We start from the raw sequence: 21,791 nt of genomic DNA on the forward strand, positions 1-21,791 counted from the left end.
CTGGAATAGATCCCAGTGGAACTAGGATAGGAGATCCCAATGGAACTAGAAAAAGGAGATCCCAGCAGAACTAAGACAGGAAATCCCAATAGAACTAGAATAAGAGATCCCAGTGGAACTAGGAAAGGAGATCCCAGTGGAACTAGGAAAGGAGATCCCAGTGGAACTAGGAAAGGAGATCCCACTGGAACTAGGATAGGAGATCCCATTGGAACTAGGACAGGAGATCCCAATAGAACTAGAATAGATCCCAGTGTAACTAGGGCAGGAGATCCCAGTGGAACTGGAATAGATCCCAGTGGAACTAGGATAGGAGATCCCAATGGAACTAGAAAAAGGAGATCCCAGCAGAACTAAGACAGGAAATCCCAATAGAACTAGAAAAAGGAGATCCCAGTGGAACTAGAAAAAGGAGATCCCAGTGGAACTAGAATAAAACATCCCAGTGGAACTAGAAAAAGGAGATCCCAGTGGAACTAGAAAAAGGAGATCCCAGTGGAACTAGAAAAAGGAGATCCCAGTGGAACTAGAAAAAGGAGATCCCAGTGGAACTAGAAAAAGGAGATCCCAGTGGAACTAGAAAAAGGAGATCCCAGTGGAACTAGAAAAAGGAGATCCCAGTGGAACTAGAAAAAGGAGATCCCAGTGGAACTAGAAAAAGAGATCCCAGTGGAACTAGGACAGGAGAACCCAGTGGAACTAGAAAAAGAGATCCCAGTGGAACTAGGACAGGAGAACCCAGTGGAACTAGGAAAAGAGATCCCAGTGGAACTAGGAAAAGAGATCCCAGTGGAACTAGGACGGGAGATCCCAGTGGAACTAGGACGGGAGATCCCAGTGGAACTAGAAAGGGAGATCCCAGTGGAACTAGAAAAGGAGATCCCAGTGGAACTAGAAAAGGAGATCCCAGTGGAACTAGGACAGGAGATCCCAGTGGAACTAGGACAGGAGATCCCAGTGGAACAAGGACAGGAGATCCCAGTGGAACAAGGACAGGAGATCCCAGTGGAACTATAATAGGAGATTCCAGTGGAACTAGGAAAGGAGATCCCAGTGGAACTAGGAAAGGAGATCCCAGTGGAACTAGAATAGGAGATCCCAGTGGAACTAGAATAGGAGATCCCAGTGGAACTAGAATAGGAGATCCCAGTGGAACTAGGAAAGGAGATCCCAGTGGAACTAGGAAAGGAGATCCCAGTGGAACTTTAATAGGAGATCCCAGTGTAACTAGGAAAGGAGATCCCACTGGAACTAGGATAGGAGATCCCATTGGAACTAGGACAGGAGATCCCAATAGAACTAGAATAGATCCCAGTGTAACTAGGGCAGGAGATCCCAGTGGAACTGGAATAGATCCCAGTGGAACTAGGATAGGAGATCCCAATGGAACTAGAAAAAGGAGATCCCAGCAGAACTAAGACAGGAGATCCCAATAGAACTAGAATAAGAGATCCCAGTGGAACTAGAATAAGAGATCCCAGTGGAACTAGAATAAGAGATCCCAGTGGAACTAGAAAAAGGAGATCCCAGTGGAACTAGAAAAAGGAGATCCCAGTGGAACTAGAAAAAGGAGATCCCAGTGGAACTAGAAAAAGGAGATCCCAGTGGAACTAGAAAAAGGAGATCCCAGTGGAACTAGAAAAAGGAGATCCCAGTGGAACTAGAAAAAGGAGATCCCAGTGGAACTAGAAAAAGGAGATCCCAGTGGAACTAGAAAAAGGAGATCCCAGTGGAACTAGAAAAAGAGATCCCAGTGGAACTAAGACAGGAGAACCCAGTGGAACTAGGAAAAGAGATCCCAGTGGAACTAGGAAAGGAGATCCCAGTGGAACTAGGACGGGAGATCCCAGTGGAACTAGGACGGGAGATCCCAGTGGAACTAGAAAAGGAGATCCCAGTGGAACTAGGACAGGAGATCCCAGTGGAACTAGGACAGGAGATCCCAGTGGAACAAGGACAGGAGATCCCAGTGGAACAAGGACAGGAGATCCCAGTGGAACTAGAAAAAGAGATCCCAGTGGAACTAGGACAGGAGATCCCAGTGGAACTAGAAAAAGAGATCCCAGTGGAACTAGAAAAAGAGATCCCAGTGGAACTAGAAAAAGAGATCCCAGTGGAACTAGGACAGGAGATCCCAGTGGAACAAGCACAGGAGATCCCAGTGGAACAAGGACAGGAGATCCCAGTGGAACAAGAATAGGAGATCCCAGTGGAACTAGAATAGGAGATCCCAGTGGAACTAGAATAGGAGATCCCAGTGGAACTAGAATAGGAGATCCCAGTGGAACAAGGACAGGAGATCCCAGTGGAACTAGGACAGGAGATCCCAGTGGAACTAGAATAGGAGATCCCAGTGAAAATAGGAAAGGAGATCCCAGCAGAACTAGAGTAGGAGATCCCAGCAGAACTAGAGTAGGAGATCCCAGTGGAATTTGTGGCGTATTGCAGTTTCATCCACAGTGTTGTGGTTTCATTCAGAGAGTGATGTGCCTGGCCAGGATTGTTCAGGATCATCACGGCCTGCTGAGCGCACACAGCAGCTTGAAGCCAGCAGAAACAGAAGGACACACAGCCCCTAATTTATATTCTGCTTTTTGTGTCTTGATGGGAAAACATTTCAACTTTTCATAAACAGAAGAGTGACCGTTCTCCTAAACTCAAAATGTCCTTCTGGTCCTTTTGAATAGCTGCTTCTGATTAAAATTGTTCAGAAGTCACCATTTTCAGCCACATGTTCAACTTTAAAGCAGTATGTTGTCGCGAGGGCAGTAATGGCTTTACACTTTGACTGTTTACACATCAGAAAGATTTTGTGATTTTCTTTTTTTTTTTTAAAGAGCCAACATTTTGGCTTGCTTCTTCGTTTCCAGACTGAGCATTGCTTCCCAGAGTAGAATGTAGATCACTATCAAGGCCTTGTACAAAAGTCTGCTTGAATAGATACAACAAACGAACGCTCTGCTCCACTGGTTTTAAACGAATGGTGTAGCTTTATGCAGAGGGAAGAGGTCCAGCAGGTGTTTGGCCTATTTGTGTGGAGAGGGTCTGTCTCCCCCAGACATCGTGTGGCTCATAGCAGGAAGCTTTGTGTCTGCTTTTATTCCAGCCTTTAAGAAATGCAGGAGACTGAAAGAGCACAGGCGTGGATATCAAAGGGTGAAGAGCACGCCCTCGTCCTCCCCCGGGGACGGCACTGGGACACATGCGCTCCCGTCCATGGATTTATTCCCCTTTTTTTTCCTTTTAGGCAGGCGGTCAGAGGAGTTTAACTCGACCGTTTGTAGTTTGTAGGGTGGGGGTCAGCCATTTGAGCGGATAGAGTGCTAGTCCCACGTTACACCTAGCATGTGGCATGGCTTTGTTTGTTTTTTGTTTGATTGTTTGTTTTTTTTTCTTCCTGTAAATGACACTTCTCTTTTATGCCACATCTTTCCAGTAGTATTGTAGATGTTATGTGCTGGGACATGCTGCCTGTGCACACTCATGGGCAGTGAGAAGCAGAGTGCATGCATTTCAGTTTCAGAATGCAAAGGGAAATTTCTCCACATACCTTTTTGAAGTTTTTCGAAAGTGTAAGATTAATTGAAATTAAAGTTCCCCTTTAGGAATTCCCCTTCTTTTATAGCGTTATGTTGGGGGCGGTGAAAGTTACTTGCTCTGTGCTCTTTCCATTCACACCTTTATCTTCCGAGCAGTACAGCATCATGAGATTACAAGAGTCTGTGCTTCCTAATAATATATTATGGTTATTTACAGTGGTGGTCAGTTGTATAAATTCACCAGGGTTTGTTTTCTTTGTCAAGAATCTGATCCAAAAGCTTTTTATCAAAACTCTATGAAACATTTGACATTATCTGTAGGTTCCGTATATTCTGTCAGATATCCAGGGATTTAATGTAAAAGTGGTTTAAAGTTAAACATGGGTCATGTTATTTGCTGTAGGCCTGTGCAGTGATTATAGGGGGTTTTTATAGGTTTAGTATCATTGGTCACACACACTAGTATAATTATGCCCTATTTTCAGGAGCACAGCTTCCGTGCACTTCTCAGTTTAAGCCTCGTTCTTAACTTAACTGCCATGTTGAACTTTCCGGGGTTTGTGACCATCTGCTCAGGACGGGATACATCACGACCCTGTATAAACAAATAGCCTGCTTGTTAACCTTTTGTTAACTAAAAGGCTGACAGATGGTCCAAAAGTTACACGTGTGAATGAGGAGCGTCACGTGATCAGTTGAAGCAGAGCAGAACCGTCAGAAATTTCATCAGGATTTTTATTACTCAGCTTTTAATGGAGAATAAAAATCAAACTCCGTTCTAGTTTGAACAGTTTTGGATCAGTGTACGGAATGATAATTCTATCTTTACGAAATCTAATGGACAATGAGCTTTAATCGAAGCAAAGAGAAGCTTATGCAGTTAGCAATTTATTTTTGGGCTTTTTCTCTTATTTAGAATAATGCTTAGTGTGTCACGTATGGACTGATTGTAATAAGCATTTTTTCTTCATCATGCAGAGTAACCGGCCCATACTAATGGCTAGTTTTTAGCTTTAAAACCTTTGAGATATATTTCTGTTCTCTGGTTTGAATTTGGGTAGCTCAGCAGGACTTAAACCCATCAGAAATGCTAAAATGTGACAAAAGAAAATAGTTTTTCGTTAGTGTTCACTGGACTGTGTGAATCATGAATAACTTTTAAGTAAAAAACGCAGGCAGTGCAGGAAGATCTTTGTCTTGTCGTGCTGCCTCATTCACAGAGCTGAAAGTCGAGCACATGTCCCATCATTCACTCTAACAAACAGATTAAATGTTGAAAAGCCATGTCCACGGTGGTGTAGTGAGTAAATTACACTGTGAGAGTAATGGCATTGCCTACATCAACAAACATAAACAAAAACCAGACACTGAATCGCTACTGAGGGGAATGATTACGGTCAGACATGAAGATTACAGAGAAAATAGAAACAAACACATATCCAGTATGACGGCTGTGTAGTAACAGATTTCCCTCGGCCATTTTTTCTTTAAGGTAATTATTCCAGAAAGAAGTGAATATGGCTCAGACTCTTTGTAAAGGTTCAGTTAAAGTTCAGCTGAACTCCACATAAAACCCCTTTTTGTCCACTTTTGTCCGTGAGCCAGCAATATTGATGTTGCAAGTGAAAGGAAAACAAGTTTGTTTCTCGTGTTTATTAAAGAATTGCCTCAGTGAATACAGTCCTGCTCACTCCCATCCCTTACTAATCACTGCCTCATCCATCTTCTGTTAAAATGCTTAAATATAAGGTAAATAATTAGTGTATTCAGAGTTGATTTACTTGTACAAATTGAGGATTTAATACCAAAATAGTGATCATCAGTATACAGGTTTTGGACATGTGTTACTGTTGACTGTTGTTCTGTTGACTGATGAGTCAGAACTGTTGGGAAAACTGGTCATTTTAGATCAAACATTCCACAATAAGAATATCACACCAACGCTGGTGGTTCTGGTGGTGCAGGTGGTGGTGGTGCTGGTGCTGGTAGTTGTGGTGGTGGTGTTGGTAGTGGTGGTGCTGGTACTGGTGGTGGGGGTGGTGCTGGTACTGGTGGTGGGGGTGGTGCTGGTACTGGTGGTGCTGGTAGTAGTGCTGGTAGTGATGGTGCTGGTAGTGGTGGTAGGGGTGGTGCTGGTAGTTGTGGTGGTGGTGGTGGTAGTGGTGGTGCTGGTAGTGGTGGGGGGGGTGGTGCTGGTAGTGGTGGTGGGGGTGGTGCTGGTACTGGTGGTGGTGGTGGTGGTGCTGGTACTGGTGGTGCTGGTAGTGATGGTGCTGGTAGTAGTGCTGGTAGTGATGGTGCTGGTAGTAGTGCTGGTAGTGGTGGTGCTGATTAGTAGTGGTGGTAGTGGTGGTGGTGTTGGTGCTAGTAGTAGTGGTGCTGATTAGTAGTGGTGGTGGTGGTGTTGGTGCTGATAGTAGTGCAGGTAGTGGTGATGCTGGTAGTGCCGATGGTGGTGTTGGTGCTGGTAGTGGTGGTGCTGATAGTAGTGGTGGTGGTGTTAGTGCTTCTGCTGGTTGGTGGTGCTGGTGCTCGTGGTGGTGGTGGTGGTATTGTGATGGTGTGGGAATCTTTGCTTGTTGCCTGGAATTCTGCTCCTTACCACAAAATCCTGAGAGAGAATATCTGATCATCAGCGTGTGATGGCCAAGCGCACACAGAGTGGAGTTACGCAGCAAGACAGTGATCTGAAGCACAAGAGCAAGTTCATCTCTGAATGGCTCAAAAGAATAAAGTTAAGGCTCTGCAAAAAGCTTCGACTTTGAAATCTCTGAACCCTGTTGAGATTCTGTGGCGTGACCTTAAACAGGCTTTTCATGCTGTCCAACATAGCTGAATAAAGCAACTCTGTACAGAAGAGAAGAATTAATTTACTCCACCACAGTGTGGAAGACTGATCTCCAGTTATTAGTATAATATATTATTATATCTTTAGTTATCTTTGCAGAAGCATTTCTTTGCAGTTGTTGTGGCTCAAAGTGGCATAACCTGCTATTAGCACTGTGCTCTAATGAAATTGGAAGTCAGGAAACTCAATTAGCATCTCTGTGTTCAAAGTGTAAGGTGGGGAAAACCCATGGTTCATTTTTTGTTAGCAACAAGCTAAACTGTAATCAGTGATGTGTTTCCACTCAAAGCAGTGACCTGTATATTCAGAGTTATAGCTTTAACTCACCATTATATCTGTGTTTATTGACCTAAAGCAGATGTTTTATATACAGCATCACTCATGTAGAGGCCAGAGGTGCTGCTTTGTTTACAGCTGGTTCTGAGGGCAGCCATGTGGATCTAACGTCACTTGTTGAACTGAGGGTTCGAGGAGATGAGTTTCCGAGTAGGAACTCTGAGTTCAGGGGCATTTTACCTTGACGGAGGTTTAGAAGTCAAAGTCGAAGAAACCACATTTTGTTTGCAGATCTGAAAGTTATGATAAATGTGCAGAAATAGTGGAAATCATGAGGTGGTAAATATGGCACTGTACAAAGTTCTGTAATCTTTTATCATTAATCTATTTGTGGATTTTATTACATTTTTCTGAATAGCCTTCTTTTTGTGTATCTAATTTTTGGTATTTGCAAATTTATGCAACATAAATATCCCTATATTCACGGTTCATGTGCATGCTGGTAGGTGTGTGGGCAGGCCCTGAAAGATCTGAAAGGCTAGCAGGGTGATTGCTTAGCGTGTACTCTGACCCGTTTGCTACAGTGTCCCTTCCCGTACACATGAAGCAGGTGTCTGCATGTTAGCCATGCTTGGTGACACTTTATTGTGTCCAGCACCTCCGAGCTTGTCCATTTCATTCCGTGGACACTGATTCAGCAGCTTGGCCTGCAGTAAAGAGGCAGGAAGTCGGAGCGTGCAAGCAGTTTAGCTTTTCACAAGCTGCTTTATCTCGGCAGCTGCGGCTGCTGTTCACACTGGTGATGCTCTCGTCATTGTCTCCTTCTTCTCCTCTCCTCGGGTGTTGTTTACATCTTGCGTTGTGTGACATGTACTGTGTGTCCTGAGAGAGAGTGAGAAAGTGAACCTGCAAGGCAGAGCTGCACTGTCATTTAGAGCAACTCATGCTGTCATAATGACTCAGAGCTGCAGCACTACGCTGCAATCCTGCTGTAAACACTACACTACTAAACACTAATAAACACCGCAATACTATCAGTACTATTCAGATCATTGCTGATAACTAGGATTGAGAAAAAGTTTACTATTAATGATGTAAGAAATACATACTAATCATTTTCCAGATTGTTGTGGCTGAAGATAGACATTTTGCATTGTCACTTCATCATATCTGCATGTTAATATGCATCTTCCTAACATTTATTTCTCAATTATTATGACATATTAACACCGCCTATGGGGCTGCTGTGCTCATGGGAGTGTTCTAGTGTTCATAGTCCTGTGCATGGAGATCATTTTGGAAAGACTAGCTTAAAATGCGAATACACTGTTTTTCCTTAATGTTTATATGCCATGTGATTTGAGGTTGTAGCTCACATAGACAGTATTCAGCCCATTTGCACCAAATGCTGGCCTCTCATTGTGTGGTTCAGCACATCAGGAAACAGCTGTCTCACTCAGGTCCTGGCTAGATGCTATGGGTATCCAGAAGAAAAAAAAAATTTAACAGCTTTGCTGCAACTACTACTGAACATACAGCCTTGACTGCTGATCTAGAGCTAGTTAGCCCAAAGCTTTAGCAGTTTAAAAGAACTGGAACCGATTAACAACAGATCTCTTTATTTATTTATTCTGTGACCTTTCCTTTGAATGACATCCTCGACTTTTCTGCTGTAGCAAAAGGTGTGGTTTCCCAAATGGATGACCGTTGGGAGAAGCCCTAAACATTTGTTTTTCAGCATCTCTGGCCACGGCAGAGCAGAGTTCACACAGTCAAAACCTCCTTAGGTTATCCTTAATATCCTTAATGTTTGATTAGTTTTGGTGTATTACCTGAACTCACAGCCATGAGGATATGCACCAGAAAGTCCTCATCCTCATCTACATACCTCCTCTTTGACATACCTCATATGGCTAAGTATATGTGAACCTTAGTATTTAGCATTACATTCCAACACCACGGGCATTAATATTGTACAAGAGGTTGTGCAGGGATGCTGGGCGAGGAAGGCACATCATCTCAAAAAGTCTTCCTTGGGGTTGAGTTGCAGGCCACGTGATGTTTTCCACTCCAGTCTTGACAACCTCAGGTCTTCATGGATCTCACTTGTTTACAGGGGCATTATGCTGGAACAGTTTTGTGCCTCTTAGTTCCACTAATGAGAATGTTGTATTGTTGTATGGCTACAACATTCTTTAGCAGAGGTGTCCAGGAAGTGTGCAGGATTTCTGGATAAGACTGGACAACAATTTTGTGCTTTTGACGTTGTGGCAGCACATCGGGGTGTGCTGCATATGGCTGTGATGGTTAGGCGTCCGCATACTTCTGCTCATATGATGTGTTTACATGCGCTCTCTTTACTCTCTGAGCCTAATGGAGCTAACCAGACCTGGAAGATGGTTGCGTATTTTCTGTTCTTTTGCTATTTTTATTTATTTGTTGTTGTAATCATCTTTGATTTAATCATCTCTACCTTTCTGATCTCTGTAGTACGAGAATGTTCCCATCACTGTTCTTATAAGTAGAACCAAGCTGTGGCTACCTGAAAGATACGCACCTCTCACCTTAAACCGGTTTGAACACATTGAGAACATGATGTGACCACATGATTTATCCCAAGTGTGCCAAGTGAACAATAATATGGTGCATTATGGGTTACAGGGAACATTTTATTGAGCCAGAGAACATGGTGGTAACAGTAGATGAAGATAATGATGATGATTAAATTTTTAATTAAATTTCTAATGGTTGCCAAAGGTTTGTTTACTGTATTGCTGTATTTTTATTTTTTGGAGATTCGGCTTCAGTTCAGAAAAGGTTTCAGCTCTATTAGCGTTAAGCAGATGAACCTGATTAAACCGTTACACAGATAATGGAAACTTATCATGTTGGGTACTATTGATGACAAACTGTAGAGCATTTAGTTCTTGCATAAACCACATGAGGTAAGCCACATCAATCAAACAAACACTGTTTGCCATTCTGGTTTGAAATAAACAAAATGTTTGTATTTGATAAATAACTGCTCATTATTTAAAGCCTACCGAGAACTGTACACACGTGTGGACCTTAGTGGAACAGGCACAGTGAGTTCAAAAATAAAGGGAATTATGACCTACCTAAACTGTTGTGACAGAATTAGATCAGAAGATCTATATATGGCTTTAGTAATAAGTCTTCCTCCTGGCCTCCCTTGAGGTGGATGAGAGGCAGGCTGCAAAACACTGTGTAGGCCTGTAGCACTGTTAGATGCACTCACTTTGTTTGTCCAGCGTACCCTACAGGATAAATCTGGACCTGCTGTGGACCAACCTGTCTCTCGTAGCAGGCATCTGGATAATTACAAGCACGTTAACACAGCAGTTAATATTTTTAAACATGTATGTCCAGTCATATCGAGCATTAAAACCGATTTAATTCTTTTTTTGTTAGCACTTGATGCATTTATTTAAAAATTCAATGAATAAATATTTAAAAGAAACAGACTAATAAATAAATAAATAAACAAACAAATAAATAAATAAATAAATAAAATTGCATCCTTATCTTAAAATTATTAAAAAAACATTTTTCTGTTTATGTGTTTAAAATACACAACAGAGAAAAATGTGAATAATGACTAAGTAAGCATATGTTTAATATTATTTTAAATGAATAAATAACCGACATCATGCATTTACATAAACAGGGTGGACAAATGAAAGATTCTGTGTGCTGCCCAGTCACATGTTTTTGTTGCCTGGAAACCAGTGACCAGATTCTCTGGCATGTTTGAGCTTCATTCCTATGTATATTTCTCAGAATTCCACATCAGCTGATTGAATCTCCATGTTTATTTTTTTATAGGAGGATGCATTTGAAGGTTTTGATACAGTTATTGAAAATGGAAGAGTACATAGTCCTGGGTGGACCCCAACAGGTGAGGCATCATGAACATATATCTTTAGCCATATATACTGTACATCTTACCATTTACTACAGCCATATTTAACACACAAACTCTGTTTCCATTTTCATAAGCTGACCTGTGCTTTTCTGATCTTTTTCAATTTGCCACAAAGGCCTTCATCTCCAGTGAGAAATGTATTTCAGTTTCTAAGTCTTGTATTTTGTTTCTCAGCTAAATTGTCACAAGAGAAGAAGCCAAGAGGCCGTCCCCCAAGATGTTTGCAGCAATTGGCTACACGTGTTGAACCTCATCCTCAGTCTGTCATCACAACTCCACCCACAGAGAAGATAAAGCGGCCACCAGGTAGACCTCCTGGATTTGGGACAAAAAAAAGAGGCCGTCCTCCTGCATCTGGTAACCAGAGAACATGGCTGCAAGGTGGCAAAGCGTTACCTGGTGAAAGCAGGGATGCTGGACTGGAGCACAGCTGTAGTCCAGCGCTTCGCAAGGACATTGTGGAAGATGACAAGGAAAGAAAGGCCGCGAAGAGAATTCCTCTCGGATCCGTGCAGCAGCAGGAATCTGAGGACAAGTTAACAAAAGTTGGCCGTGATTCGAAGGTGACCAAAATGAAGCGGATGCGGGATGTCAAAGTGAAGCCTGGACTTTTGAAGGGTCTCCCAGTTCCCTTTGTGCCAAGACGGGGGCGTGGCAGACCTCCCTCTGCCGAACGCCTCAAGGCTGAGATTGCTGCTGCTTCACTGGCCCTAGAGTCTGGCACTGCCAAACATATGTCCTTCGGTCATCGCCTAGAAGAGGATACAGATCCCCGTTCTACACAGCATCTCAAGCTCAGGGCCTCTCATTCTGCTGATGAACACACTACCCCCGATTCCCCAGGTTCTGAATCGGTCGTCAATCCAACGACACCTTCAAAACATGGAAGTCGTTTGGGTTTACGGCAAAGTCCTCGCCATATCAAGCCTGTGCGCACTGTTCCTATTGCAAAGCAGTTACTGCAGCGGGCTAAAAAAGGGGCACGCAAAAAGAAACTGGAAGCAGCGGGTACTCAGGGACCGGCAGCTATTGAGTCTGGTAATCGGAAGAGAACAAGAACGCAGCTGAAAAACATTCGTCAGTTCATAATGCCCGTGGTGAGTACAGTGTCCTTGCGGATTATTAAAACCCCTAAGCGCTTCATTGAAGATGAGTTTAGTGCCCCTCCCCCTCACATGAAAATTCCACGCTTAGACCCCACAGTGCCCGCTCCGGTCACCCATCCCTCAACAACATCCTCCACAATCGTTTCCACTGCTCCAAGTAACACTGGAACCGTGGCTGTCTCTGGGGCAGGACCTCCTGTCGATACCTTTCCTCCCCCTCCACCCCCTGCACCCCCTGCCAGTGCCACTGTTGCGACAGGAAGTCTCCTCAGTAACAATAGCTGCAACAGTAATGGGCGCTTCAGCAGCAGTGCAGCATCTTGTGGCTCCAGTGCAGTGTCACAACATTCCTTCCAGCTCTCCTCGGGAGAGTCTTCACGCTCCAGCAGCCCCAGTCTAGATGACTCCTCTTGTGACTCGCAGATTTCAGATGGTACCCAGGTGCTCTCAGAGGAGCCTGACCATTCCCCTTCCTCTCAGGGAGAGAGGGAGGCCAGTCTGCACCATTCCCCACGTCCACTGTCCCCACCGTCTGAGCCTGAGACAGAGCACATGGAGTTAATGGAGCCAAACAGGCGAGGAAGAAGAGGTCAGGGACTAAGGAGAGGCAACTTGTCACGTGGTCGGAGCAATCTGATCAGCAATAGGAAAAGAGCCATCGTCAGCCCTGCCACAGGTGTAATGATGTCCTCTTCTCAGGCAGGTTCCCAGCAGGCCTCTTCTACTGCTTCTTCATCATCTTCGCCACCACCACCTCCTCTTCTTACTCCACCTCAGCCTCCTCAGTCAGCCTCATCCAGTGTGTCTGCCATTACCGAACACCACCCTCACTCTCCATGGATTATGCCTCATCCCATTGCCCCTTTCCTGCCTGCTCCTCCGATAATCACTGGTTCTCATGACAAACGCCGTGCCATATTGCGGGAGCCCACATTTCGCTGGACATCGTTGTCACGCATAGAGCAGCAATACTTCTCTTCTGCCAAGTATGCAAAAGAGGGCCTTATTCGTAAGCCTATATTCGATAACTTCCGCCCTCCACCACTTACGGCTGAAGATGTGGGACTGATGCCTCCTGGACCTGGCGGAGGTGGAGTGGCACCAGGAGGGTTCCCTGCACCAGGCGGTACATCTGGAACAGGTACTAGGATGTTTTCTCCTCTGCATCATCATCATCACCAGCATCCCTCATCTCGTTTTGAGACTCCACTCCATAAACGCAGCCCACTGCTCCGTGCCCCTCGCTTTACTCCCAGTGCTGCACACTCCCGTATTTTTGAGTCAGTCACCCTGCCATCTTCCTCGGGAAGCAGCCCTAGCTCTCAGTCTCCTCTCCAGTCCGCACCACCATCGAACAGGCTGCCTCGATGCAGGAGGAGAAGAATGTTTGGGCATTCCCGCATACAATCCAGATCACCCTCACACTCCATGACCACCAGGAGCAGTCAGTCAGGAGCCCAGGCTGGAAAGAGCTCTGCTGAACTCTCTGCACTAACTAGCTCTGTTCCTACTAGTGTGACGGGCAATTCCAGCCCTTTACCTGGGATTGCAGTCAGTCCAGTTGCTCCAAGTGCCTTACCTCAAGCCCCTTTTAATACATTCTCATCAAGTTCACTTGGCCCCAATAGTCATAGAGCCTCTGATGTTCGAAGAATGGACGTGGGCCTCGGTGGTGGTGTGAGTTCTGCCTCTTCCTCATCACAGCTCTTCCCTCGTTTTGCTTCCAGTCCCCAAGGTTCAAGTGGGGGCACTGGAAAAGGAGGGAGAGAGAGGAGTGTTTCAACTTCACGAGATACCCTTTCAAAGGAGAAAGATAGAGAGACCGAGAGAAGTAGAGACCGTGGAAAGGAAAATAAAAAAGAAGCCAAAAAAGACTGGGAAAAAAGAGGGAAGAGCCTTGCTACAGATAGCCCTACTAATTACACTGCAGGCCTTTTTGCTGTGGATGGCAAGGAGGTAGAGGAAACGTTCAGCCATAAAAAGACTCCTGGGCAAAAGAAATCTGTTTCAGTCGACTCTGGTGCAGAGACCCCACCAGCTGACACAAACGTAATCCAACCCACAAGGGAGCCATTATCTAAAGGACGTGTGTCCAAAAAAGGCAGATTGCCAGAAAAAGGTATGGAGGCTGATGAGATGGAGAAGAACAAAGAGAGGTCTACTGCACCTGTCCCACCTATTCATTCCAGAAAACTCCCCTCTACACCATCCATAGGTCCCGTGATCAACTTAGAAAAACAGCCAGCCACAGACATGAGTATGGCTGACCTCCTGGAAAAGGCTAAAAAACAGCTCTTGGATATAGAAAAGAGCAAGTCCTTGAAACCAGTGGATCAGCCTAAAGTGCAGGTTGGTGTTCAAGAATGTTGTTCATTTTATTTTCGTGTGTGCTTTACATTAACCCTGTCTACAAGCTGACCCTAACTAGCTACAAAATATGAATGTAAAATATTAGCTGTTAGCTAGCTATTGACAGAAAATATATATTTTTAGCTTGCTTACATCATTTGCTACACATTTAACTTGCTTACTAGTGAAATTTGATCTGTGATTAATGTTGTCATATTGCCTACAAAAAAAATCCAAACCATCAGGCATACTCTCACTGTCTACTTGACAAGGAAGACCTGTACTCTTTTTCATTTATAGATAACCAGGCATAAAATTACACAGAAACAGGTCAAGAGCTTCAGTTAACCTCATGTGAAAGTGTATAACAAAGGCAGTTTAGTTTTAGTTTGGAGGTGTTTGTGTGATCTACCTGTTTCCACATACCAGTCTCCAAACTTTGTATTTGTTAAAAACAAAACAAAACTAGACCAGCATAAAAGCCCCACAAAACCCACCAAGTACTTATTCATCTTTTTGACTTTTCACTTTGACTGTGTGACTCCATTCTTTTAAACAGAACAAATGCTTCTGGCTCATTGAGGTTTTTGAAATCTGGCAACCGTGTACTTGATCTGTCCGGTTTGTAAATTATGGTAGCTCACTTAGCTTTTTTCACCTTTAAAGCAATAATTGTTTACACAGATATTGACTCAATTAAATGCGCCAAATTAAATATTGTGTGTTTAGGAAGATTTAACAACACGCACATTTTTAGCACCAAAAACCGTGATTACTGTTCAGTTACAATTATGCAATAAATTAACTTAGTAAAAATAATTGCTTTCATAGGGTCAAGAAAGCGATTCTTCTGAAGCGTCAGTCCGTGGTCCACGGATCAAGCACGTGTGCCGTCGTGCCGCAGTAGCATTGGGTCGCAATCGTGCTGTGTTCCCAGATGATATGCCCACCCTTAGTGCCTTGCCATGGGAGGAGAGAGAAAAGATCCTGTCTTCCATGGGAAATGATGGTGAGCATTAGTATCACTGTCTTAGTTTTAAGACATTGTGTTATATGTTAATAATTTTACATTTTATTCATTCTGATTTTTCTGCAGATAAATCTTCAGTGGCAGGTTCAGAAGAGGCAGAGCCTTCTTCCCCTCCCATAAAACCAGTAACAAGACACAAAACTGTCCAGGAAGCCACACCCAGAAAGGGTCGGCGCTCACGGCGCTGTGGGCAGTGTCCTGGCTGTCAAGTCCCAGAGGACTGCGGGCATTGCGCCAACTGTCTGGATAAGCCCAAGTTCGGGGGACGCAACATTAAAAAACAATGCTGCAAGTAAGCATGAGCTTCAGAGCGTGTCTTCAGAGTCATGTCTCCCTAAATTCAAATCAAAAGAATATTGAACAGCATATGCCTTATCATAAGAAATAACATTTTTCTGACATTTTGTGGCTAGCATCAATATTGAACTCTTTAAAGATATTAAACGTTAAGAGCTGTTTACAAGGCTTTGTTTGACGGTGAAGTGTAGAAAACCATTAATTGCTGTTGTAGTTTGCAATATTGAAGGGTTGATTTTTATTTAACCTTGAGCATTTTATTTCACCTTGCATGGCTTGAGTGCTTCAGATGTGTTTAAAACAGAAATTAAACTGTCCATTGTCACAGGGAGAGGAAGTGCCAGAACTTGCAGTGGATGCCATCAAAAATGTTTCTTCAGAAGCAAGCAAAAGGTCAGTGTACCACTCCCTCTTCAAGCCTGCAGAGTTTAAGGAACATTGACATTTTTCCCCCCATGTACACATTGCATTTTTCTTTTTTAGGTAAAAAAGATAGGAAGAAAAACAAAGTGCCAGAAAAAAAGGAATCCCATCACTCTGTCAGATCTCAATGTCCTGAGGTACACCTCAAATCAACCCCAGTTCCCTCAAAGGATGACCCTCCGGTGAAGAAAAGTGACACTCCACCCCCAGTAGAGGAAGAGCACACACAAAAACAGCAGCCACCATCCCCACCACCACCCAGCTCTTCCCCAAACGGTGATCCCCCTTTAATTCCCAGCCCAGAGGACACAAGACCACCTTCAGCTACTAGTTCTGCCTATAAGAAGGACCGAAAGCTGTCAAGCCCTTTATCCAGGTCTCCACACACCACTGCATCTAGCCAACCACCAGAACCATCTCAAGAGATCATGCAAACCCAGACTCCAGCAAAAAAGGAAGGATCCGCAAAGTCGCCATCTAATGAACCCAAAAAGAAGCCACAGCAGCATACTCAACCTTCATCTGTTGCATCCTCTGGTAGTTACTGTTATCCTCACCATCACCCTCATTATCCTCATGCTTTTTGTGTGCCTTGGATGTTGTATTTGAATACACATGGATCTTTTTTTCCCCTCTTTCTCTCTCTCTCTCTTTATTTATTTATTTATTTATTTATTTAATTTCAGCTTCTGAAGCAAAGCAAATAAAAAAGCAGGCTGTTCATTGTGGTACTCCACCAAAGCCAAAACCAAAGGAGAAGGTGAGAGCTTCTTGCTAAGTCATTTTTTTTTGTTTGTTTGTTTTCTCGTTTTTTTTACACTACTTGGCTCAGACTTTGACCACCCACCTGAATTGTTGTTTACAGGAGAAACAGATGGTCACCAAACCTGACCGCAGTACTTTAAACTTCCTGAGCACTCCCTCGACTGGGGGCACTGCCAAGCAGAAAGCACCCTCCGACGGAGTGCATCGAATCAGAGTGGATTTTAAAGAGGACTTTGACATTGAGAAGGTGTGGGAAATGGGTGGGCTCAGCATCCTCACCTCTGTGCCAATTGCCCCACAAGTGGTCTGCTTTCTCTGTGCCAGCAGTGGCAATGTGGAGGTAAGGAAGTCTCGGGCACTACGTAGCTCTGTATTCGCCTCGGTTCAGATAATGGAAAAAAATACACCTCCCTTTTTGTGAGATTAGGTTACAGGCTTGCTCTGCAAACCCTGTCCTCTGTTTTTAGACACTGAATTATACAACAATGTTCTCACACTATCTGTGTGGCCTTTCCACAGTTTGTCTTCTGCCAGGTATGCTGTGAGCCTTTCCATATCTTTTGCTTGGGGGAGACCGAACGCCCCTTGAATGAAGAGTGGGAGAACTGGTGCTGCCGCCGGTGCCGGTTCTGTCATGTCTGTGGCCGTCAGCACCAGAAGACTAAAGTAAGATTTTTTTTGCGTACTGTTAGAATCAAAGCACTGCATCAATATGATACTCAGAACTATAAAGTAATGGTGTTGCATCTAGCGTTTGGATTATTATGAGATTATGAAAATTTGTAAAACCAAGTGAAAGGTATGACTGCGTAAAAGGTTTGCTGATATTATACTGCTGCTGCTAATGTACAGGTGATTTGACCGATTCATATTCACTAAACAACGCTGTGGAAAAAATGAAGTACCCAGTATTCAGCATTTTTTGCTTTAATTATGGAAAAAAAAAAATGTGCGTCAATGAATTAGACATGTCTAAAACTCGCATCATCTCATTTACACACGTGCAGTAGTCACACCACCACCACTTCCACCGCAATGAATGATGAGCAGGTCTAAAGTAACACTTAACAGGGTCAAAAATACCTGCCGTGTAGTTTTTCAAAGCTGATGCTAGTGTTTTATTGTTGCACAATGATACTCATTCAAACAAAAACAAGTACCAGTATTTTATTTCGGGAGTTGATGTGCACTTGCTCGTTTTAAAACTGTAAATTTGTGAAAGCAGATGCAAGCACAAGCTGTAACCTGGGGCAGCAATCAGACAGCACTCCTGTGCTCTGTTTTATACAGTATAAACCTGTATTAGTTTCGAAACTGAGCCATTGGTTTTCTTCCTTTATCACACAGGAGCTGCTGGAGTGTGACAAGTGCCGAAACAGCTTTCACCCTGAGTGCCTGGGACCCAACCATCCTACAAGACCCACCAAGAGAAGAATCTGGGTATTACACACACTCATTTCCTGATTATTCTCTTTCCACGTTTCAAATACTATGCTGTTTTGATTGTAGTCATTTATTGACATTAACATCCTCCACAGATTTGTACCCAGTGTGTTCGCTGTAAAAGTTGTGGGGCCACCAAACCAGGAAAGACTTGGGATGCCCAGTGGTCACATGACTTCTCTTTGTGTCATGACTGTGCCAAACGTTTTGCTAAGGGTGGGTGTTTATCACACGGATAGATGTTTTGTTTATGTAGAAACATAATCGTGTTCTAATATCTGTAATATGTGTGTGTAGGAAACTTCTGCCCTCTCTGTAACAAGTGCTATGATGATGATTATGAAAATAAGATGATGCAGTGTGGAAAGTGTGATCACTGGGTTCATGCCAAATGCGAGAGTCTTACTGGTGAGTGGACCGTTTGTTCGTCTGTACCGCCCGTATCGCACTTTAAAAGTAAAATAAAATCGTAATTCTTATGTATCCTGTGATTACTGTGGTATGTTTTTGTGCTGACACTTTATCTTTGAAGGAAAAAAAAAAACATGTTTACTATTTTCATTTTAGATGAGATGTACGAGTTAATGTCCAGACTGCCTAAAAACCTGGCCTACACCTGTGTTAACTGTACCGAGCACCACCCACCTAAGTGGCGCACTGCCTTGGAGAAGGACATCCAGAGCAGCATGCGCCAAGTTCTCACCGCACTCCTCAACTCCCGCACTTCCACTCACCTACTCCATTACAGACAAGTAACTATTCCCAGCTAACTATATCAACCTGTATCTACCACTATTCTGTTTTTTATATATTTATTTACTTTTTGCTGATTCATACCCTTTTGTGTCGTAGGTGGTGATGAAGCCACCTGAACTGAACCCAGAAACTGAAGAAAGCCTCCCCTCTCGGCGTTCCCCTGAAGGGCCTGACCCTCCACTTCTTACAGAGGTTTCGCTGCCCAGTGATTCACCCCTTGACTTAGCGTCTGTGGAAAAGAAAATGAATTCAGGGCACTACAGATCTGTGGTATGGGATTTAAGTTCGACTTAAATATTTGTGGGATTAAATAGTTTTGCAAGTCCATGTTAATATGCCCAGAAATTCCCAGGAACTAAATATTGCTGGGTCTTTTTTTATGCCTTTCAGCTGGACTTTAGTGATGATATTGTAAGAGTTGTCCAGACAGCCATTAATTTAGAGGGAGGTCAGCCAGAAAGCAGGAAGGCCAACAGCATGGTGAAGTCCTTCTTTATCCGGGTAAGGCCTGAGCAAGAGCACAGTGTTTACAGTGGATTACGCTTCAGACCTGTGGCATTGCTGTTTATAACACTAATACTGCTATGCTCCTCACAGCAAATGGAACGGGTTTTTCCATGGTTCAAGGTGAAAGAATCAAAATTCTGGGAGGCACACAAAGTCTCTTACAAGTGAGCTTTCTCTCTTTTAATCAGTTCATATGTTTGAAGCATAACCATTTTGTTTTGTTTTCCTATCCAGTCTGAATTCTGTTGTATATTTGGTATATTATTTGTTTGTTTATGTTGTTTTCAAGCTTTTTCCTTATTCAGAAGAATACTGAGGGGTCTTTAGTATCTGAACATGGGACCATACTTTTTCAGGGGTACAATAGCAGTGCTATAAAGTGAAGCCGTAACAGCTTGTCAGTAGGGTATCTTTCTCTGTGCTCTCCTTCAGAGCACTATCACCTGTCCGTGGGGAATGCATGGTTTAGTTCCATTGTTGGAGACCAGCCTCAGCTATCATATTTCACATAGGTGCTTTGACAAGTCTTGTGGTTGTTCTGTGGTTAGACTTTGTTACTGTGAATTATTCATGGGTATGTGAGGCATTGTGTTGTATATTTATAAAATCCCCTTCCCTTATTACGATGTAGTTGTCTGCATCTTGATCAGTCCCCAGCACAAGAGAATCAGCCTTTAGAGTTATGAGCCATTCAGCGGTGAATCCATCAGTGAATATTTTCTTAAATCATGTCTATCTGTGTCTGCATGTTTACCGATTAAAGTGATGCTAAGATATTTTCTTCTTTTTGCCGCAGTAGTGGTTTACTTCCTAATGCTGTACTACCTCCTTCTCTGGATCACAACTATGCCCAGTGGCAGGAGAGGGAAGAAATGGCATGTGCAGAGCACCATCTCTCTATGAAGATTATTCCTGCTCCTTGTTCTAAAGCTCCTGGAGAACCCGACTTCCCAATTGTAACTCCACCTCCACCTCCACAGCTTATTCATGGTGAGGAACAAAAGGGGACCTTGCCCAATTTTAGCTGGCTTTTTTTTTTTTTTCAGATTGGAGTATGTAATTAAAGAGAGCTTGTTTTCTTTTCTCATACCTGTTTTATTTCTTCTCTCTCCACCACCAAAATGACTTAGACTTTAGTCAAGAGGACATCCCTGAGCTTCCCCCTCCCTCTGGTATTGGTGACAATAGACAATGTGTACTTTGTCTGAACTATGGGGATGAGAAGACAAATGTAAGTCCACATGCAGTTTTCAGACGTTTTTCAGAACTTTAACCATGTAGAACTTTCACCGAAGCACCTAATGTAATTTCTAATCTAATTTGAATTTCTCTACAGCTACATGCACATGCTTATGTCAGTATTTAAGGAAAAACACATGAAATGCATCAGTCAGTTCAGTGAATCATTGAGTTTTCATTTCTGATAGGAATGTGGAAGGCTGCTTTACATTGGCCAAAACGAGTGGGCTCATGTAAACTGTGCGCTGTGGTCAGCAGAGGTATTTGAGGATGATGATGGCTCTCTCAAAAATGTCCATATGGCAGTAAGCCGTGGCAGAGAGCTGGTAAGGCAGTGTTATCCTTTCTATCCTCTGTACTTTGCATTTCTGTGTCTGTTTAAGTATTTTAAAACCATTTTACCTTGAAGTATTGAATGGTTCTCTCTTTTTGTAGCACTGTGAGAACTGTCAAAAGCCAGGAGCCACTGTAGGCTGCTGTCTGACCTCCTGCTCGAGTAACTACCACTTCATGTGTGCTCGTCAGTGCCACTGTGCCTTTCTGGAAGACAAAAAGGTGTACTGCCAGCGGCACAGAGACTTGGTCAAAGGCGAGGTAGGGAAACCGCTGCTTTATCGTTATTTATATTTATATTTTTTCCCCTATCTCCACAGCCGAAATGGTACGCATCAACAATATTGTGATTGTTGTTTAGGTGCTGTCAGACACAGGATTCGAAGTGACCCGGAGGATTCTGGTGGACTTTGAGGGGATCAGTTTAAGAAGAAAGTTTCTCCATGGCCTTGAACCAGATAAAGTCCACATGATGATAGGTATTTTAAAATGTGTAATAACACATAACATAAATTTGATTATAAAAATGTGTGTTTATGTATGTTTATGGCTCGTTTTTTTGAATGCAGGTTCCATGACTATTGATTGTCTCGGTATGTTAACGGAGCTCTCAGATTGTGAGAGAAAACTCTTTCCCATTGGATATCAGTAAGTAGTTAAGTATGTAAATCCCAATGTTTATTTGAGTACTAATTTTAAAAAGTATTTACAGTGTCAAATCCTCTATTTTCAGATGCTCAAGGGTTTACTGGAGTACGTTGGATGCCCGCAAACGATGCGTCTACACCTGTAGAATTCTGGCATGCCGCCCTCTAGTGGCAGACAGCATCAGTAACAGCATAGTCACGCAAGAGAACAATTGTACTATTGCTCACAGTCCACCTCTAGCCTTGGGTAAGTTTTGTTTAACTGTGAAATTAGCTGTTATTTTTCT

General features: G+C 43.3%; 1 protein-coding gene across 3 annotated transcripts in view; it reads left to right on the forward strand.

Annotated features, from left to right (window-relative positions):
* The window catches only part of kmt2a (lysine (K)-specific methyltransferase 2A), a 41,358-nt gene that overhangs the window by 4,684 nt on the left and 14,883 nt on the right, over window positions 1-21,791 (forward strand). For 2 of the 3 annotated variants that reach the window (XM_058414074.1, XM_058414075.1), the window contains exons 2-24: window positions 10,510-10,582; window positions 10,784-14,064; window positions 14,896-15,073; window positions 15,161-15,386; window positions 15,720-15,784; window positions 15,875-16,351; window positions 16,501-16,574; window positions 16,680-16,919; window positions 17,099-17,245; window positions 17,927-18,019; window positions 18,118-18,238; window positions 18,320-18,430; window positions 18,590-18,774; window positions 18,875-19,048; window positions 19,169-19,279; window positions 19,376-19,449; window positions 20,082-20,275; window positions 20,416-20,516; window positions 20,713-20,850; window positions 20,960-21,118; window positions 21,219-21,336; window positions 21,427-21,505; window positions 21,591-21,751. In XM_058414074.1, the coding sequence (XP_058270057.1) occupies window positions 10,510-10,582; window positions 10,784-14,064; window positions 14,896-15,073; window positions 15,161-15,386; window positions 15,720-15,784; window positions 15,875-16,351; window positions 16,501-16,574; window positions 16,680-16,919; window positions 17,099-17,245; window positions 17,927-18,019; window positions 18,118-18,238; window positions 18,320-18,430; window positions 18,590-18,774; window positions 18,875-19,048; window positions 19,169-19,279; window positions 19,376-19,449; window positions 20,082-20,275; window positions 20,416-20,516; window positions 20,713-20,850; window positions 20,960-21,118; window positions 21,219-21,336; window positions 21,427-21,505; window positions 21,591-21,751 (6,580 nt within the window). The remainder of the gene's footprint in view (window positions 1-10,509; window positions 10,583-10,783; window positions 14,065-14,895; window positions 15,074-15,160; window positions 15,387-15,719; window positions 15,785-15,874; window positions 16,352-16,500; window positions 16,575-16,679; window positions 16,920-17,098; window positions 17,246-17,926; window positions 18,020-18,117; window positions 18,239-18,319; window positions 18,431-18,589; window positions 18,775-18,874; window positions 19,049-19,168; window positions 19,280-19,375; window positions 19,450-20,081; window positions 20,276-20,415; window positions 20,517-20,712; window positions 20,851-20,959; window positions 21,119-21,218; window positions 21,337-21,426; window positions 21,506-21,590; window positions 21,752-21,791) is intronic. The other variant, XM_058414076.1, reaches the window with a different exon arrangement.

This window comes from Hemibagrus wyckioides, linkage group LG17, assembly GCF_019097595.1.
Source record: "Hemibagrus wyckioides isolate EC202008001 linkage group LG17, SWU_Hwy_1.0, whole genome shotgun sequence".
NCBI lineage: Eukaryota > Metazoa > Chordata > Actinopteri > Siluriformes > Bagridae > Hemibagrus > Hemibagrus wyckioides.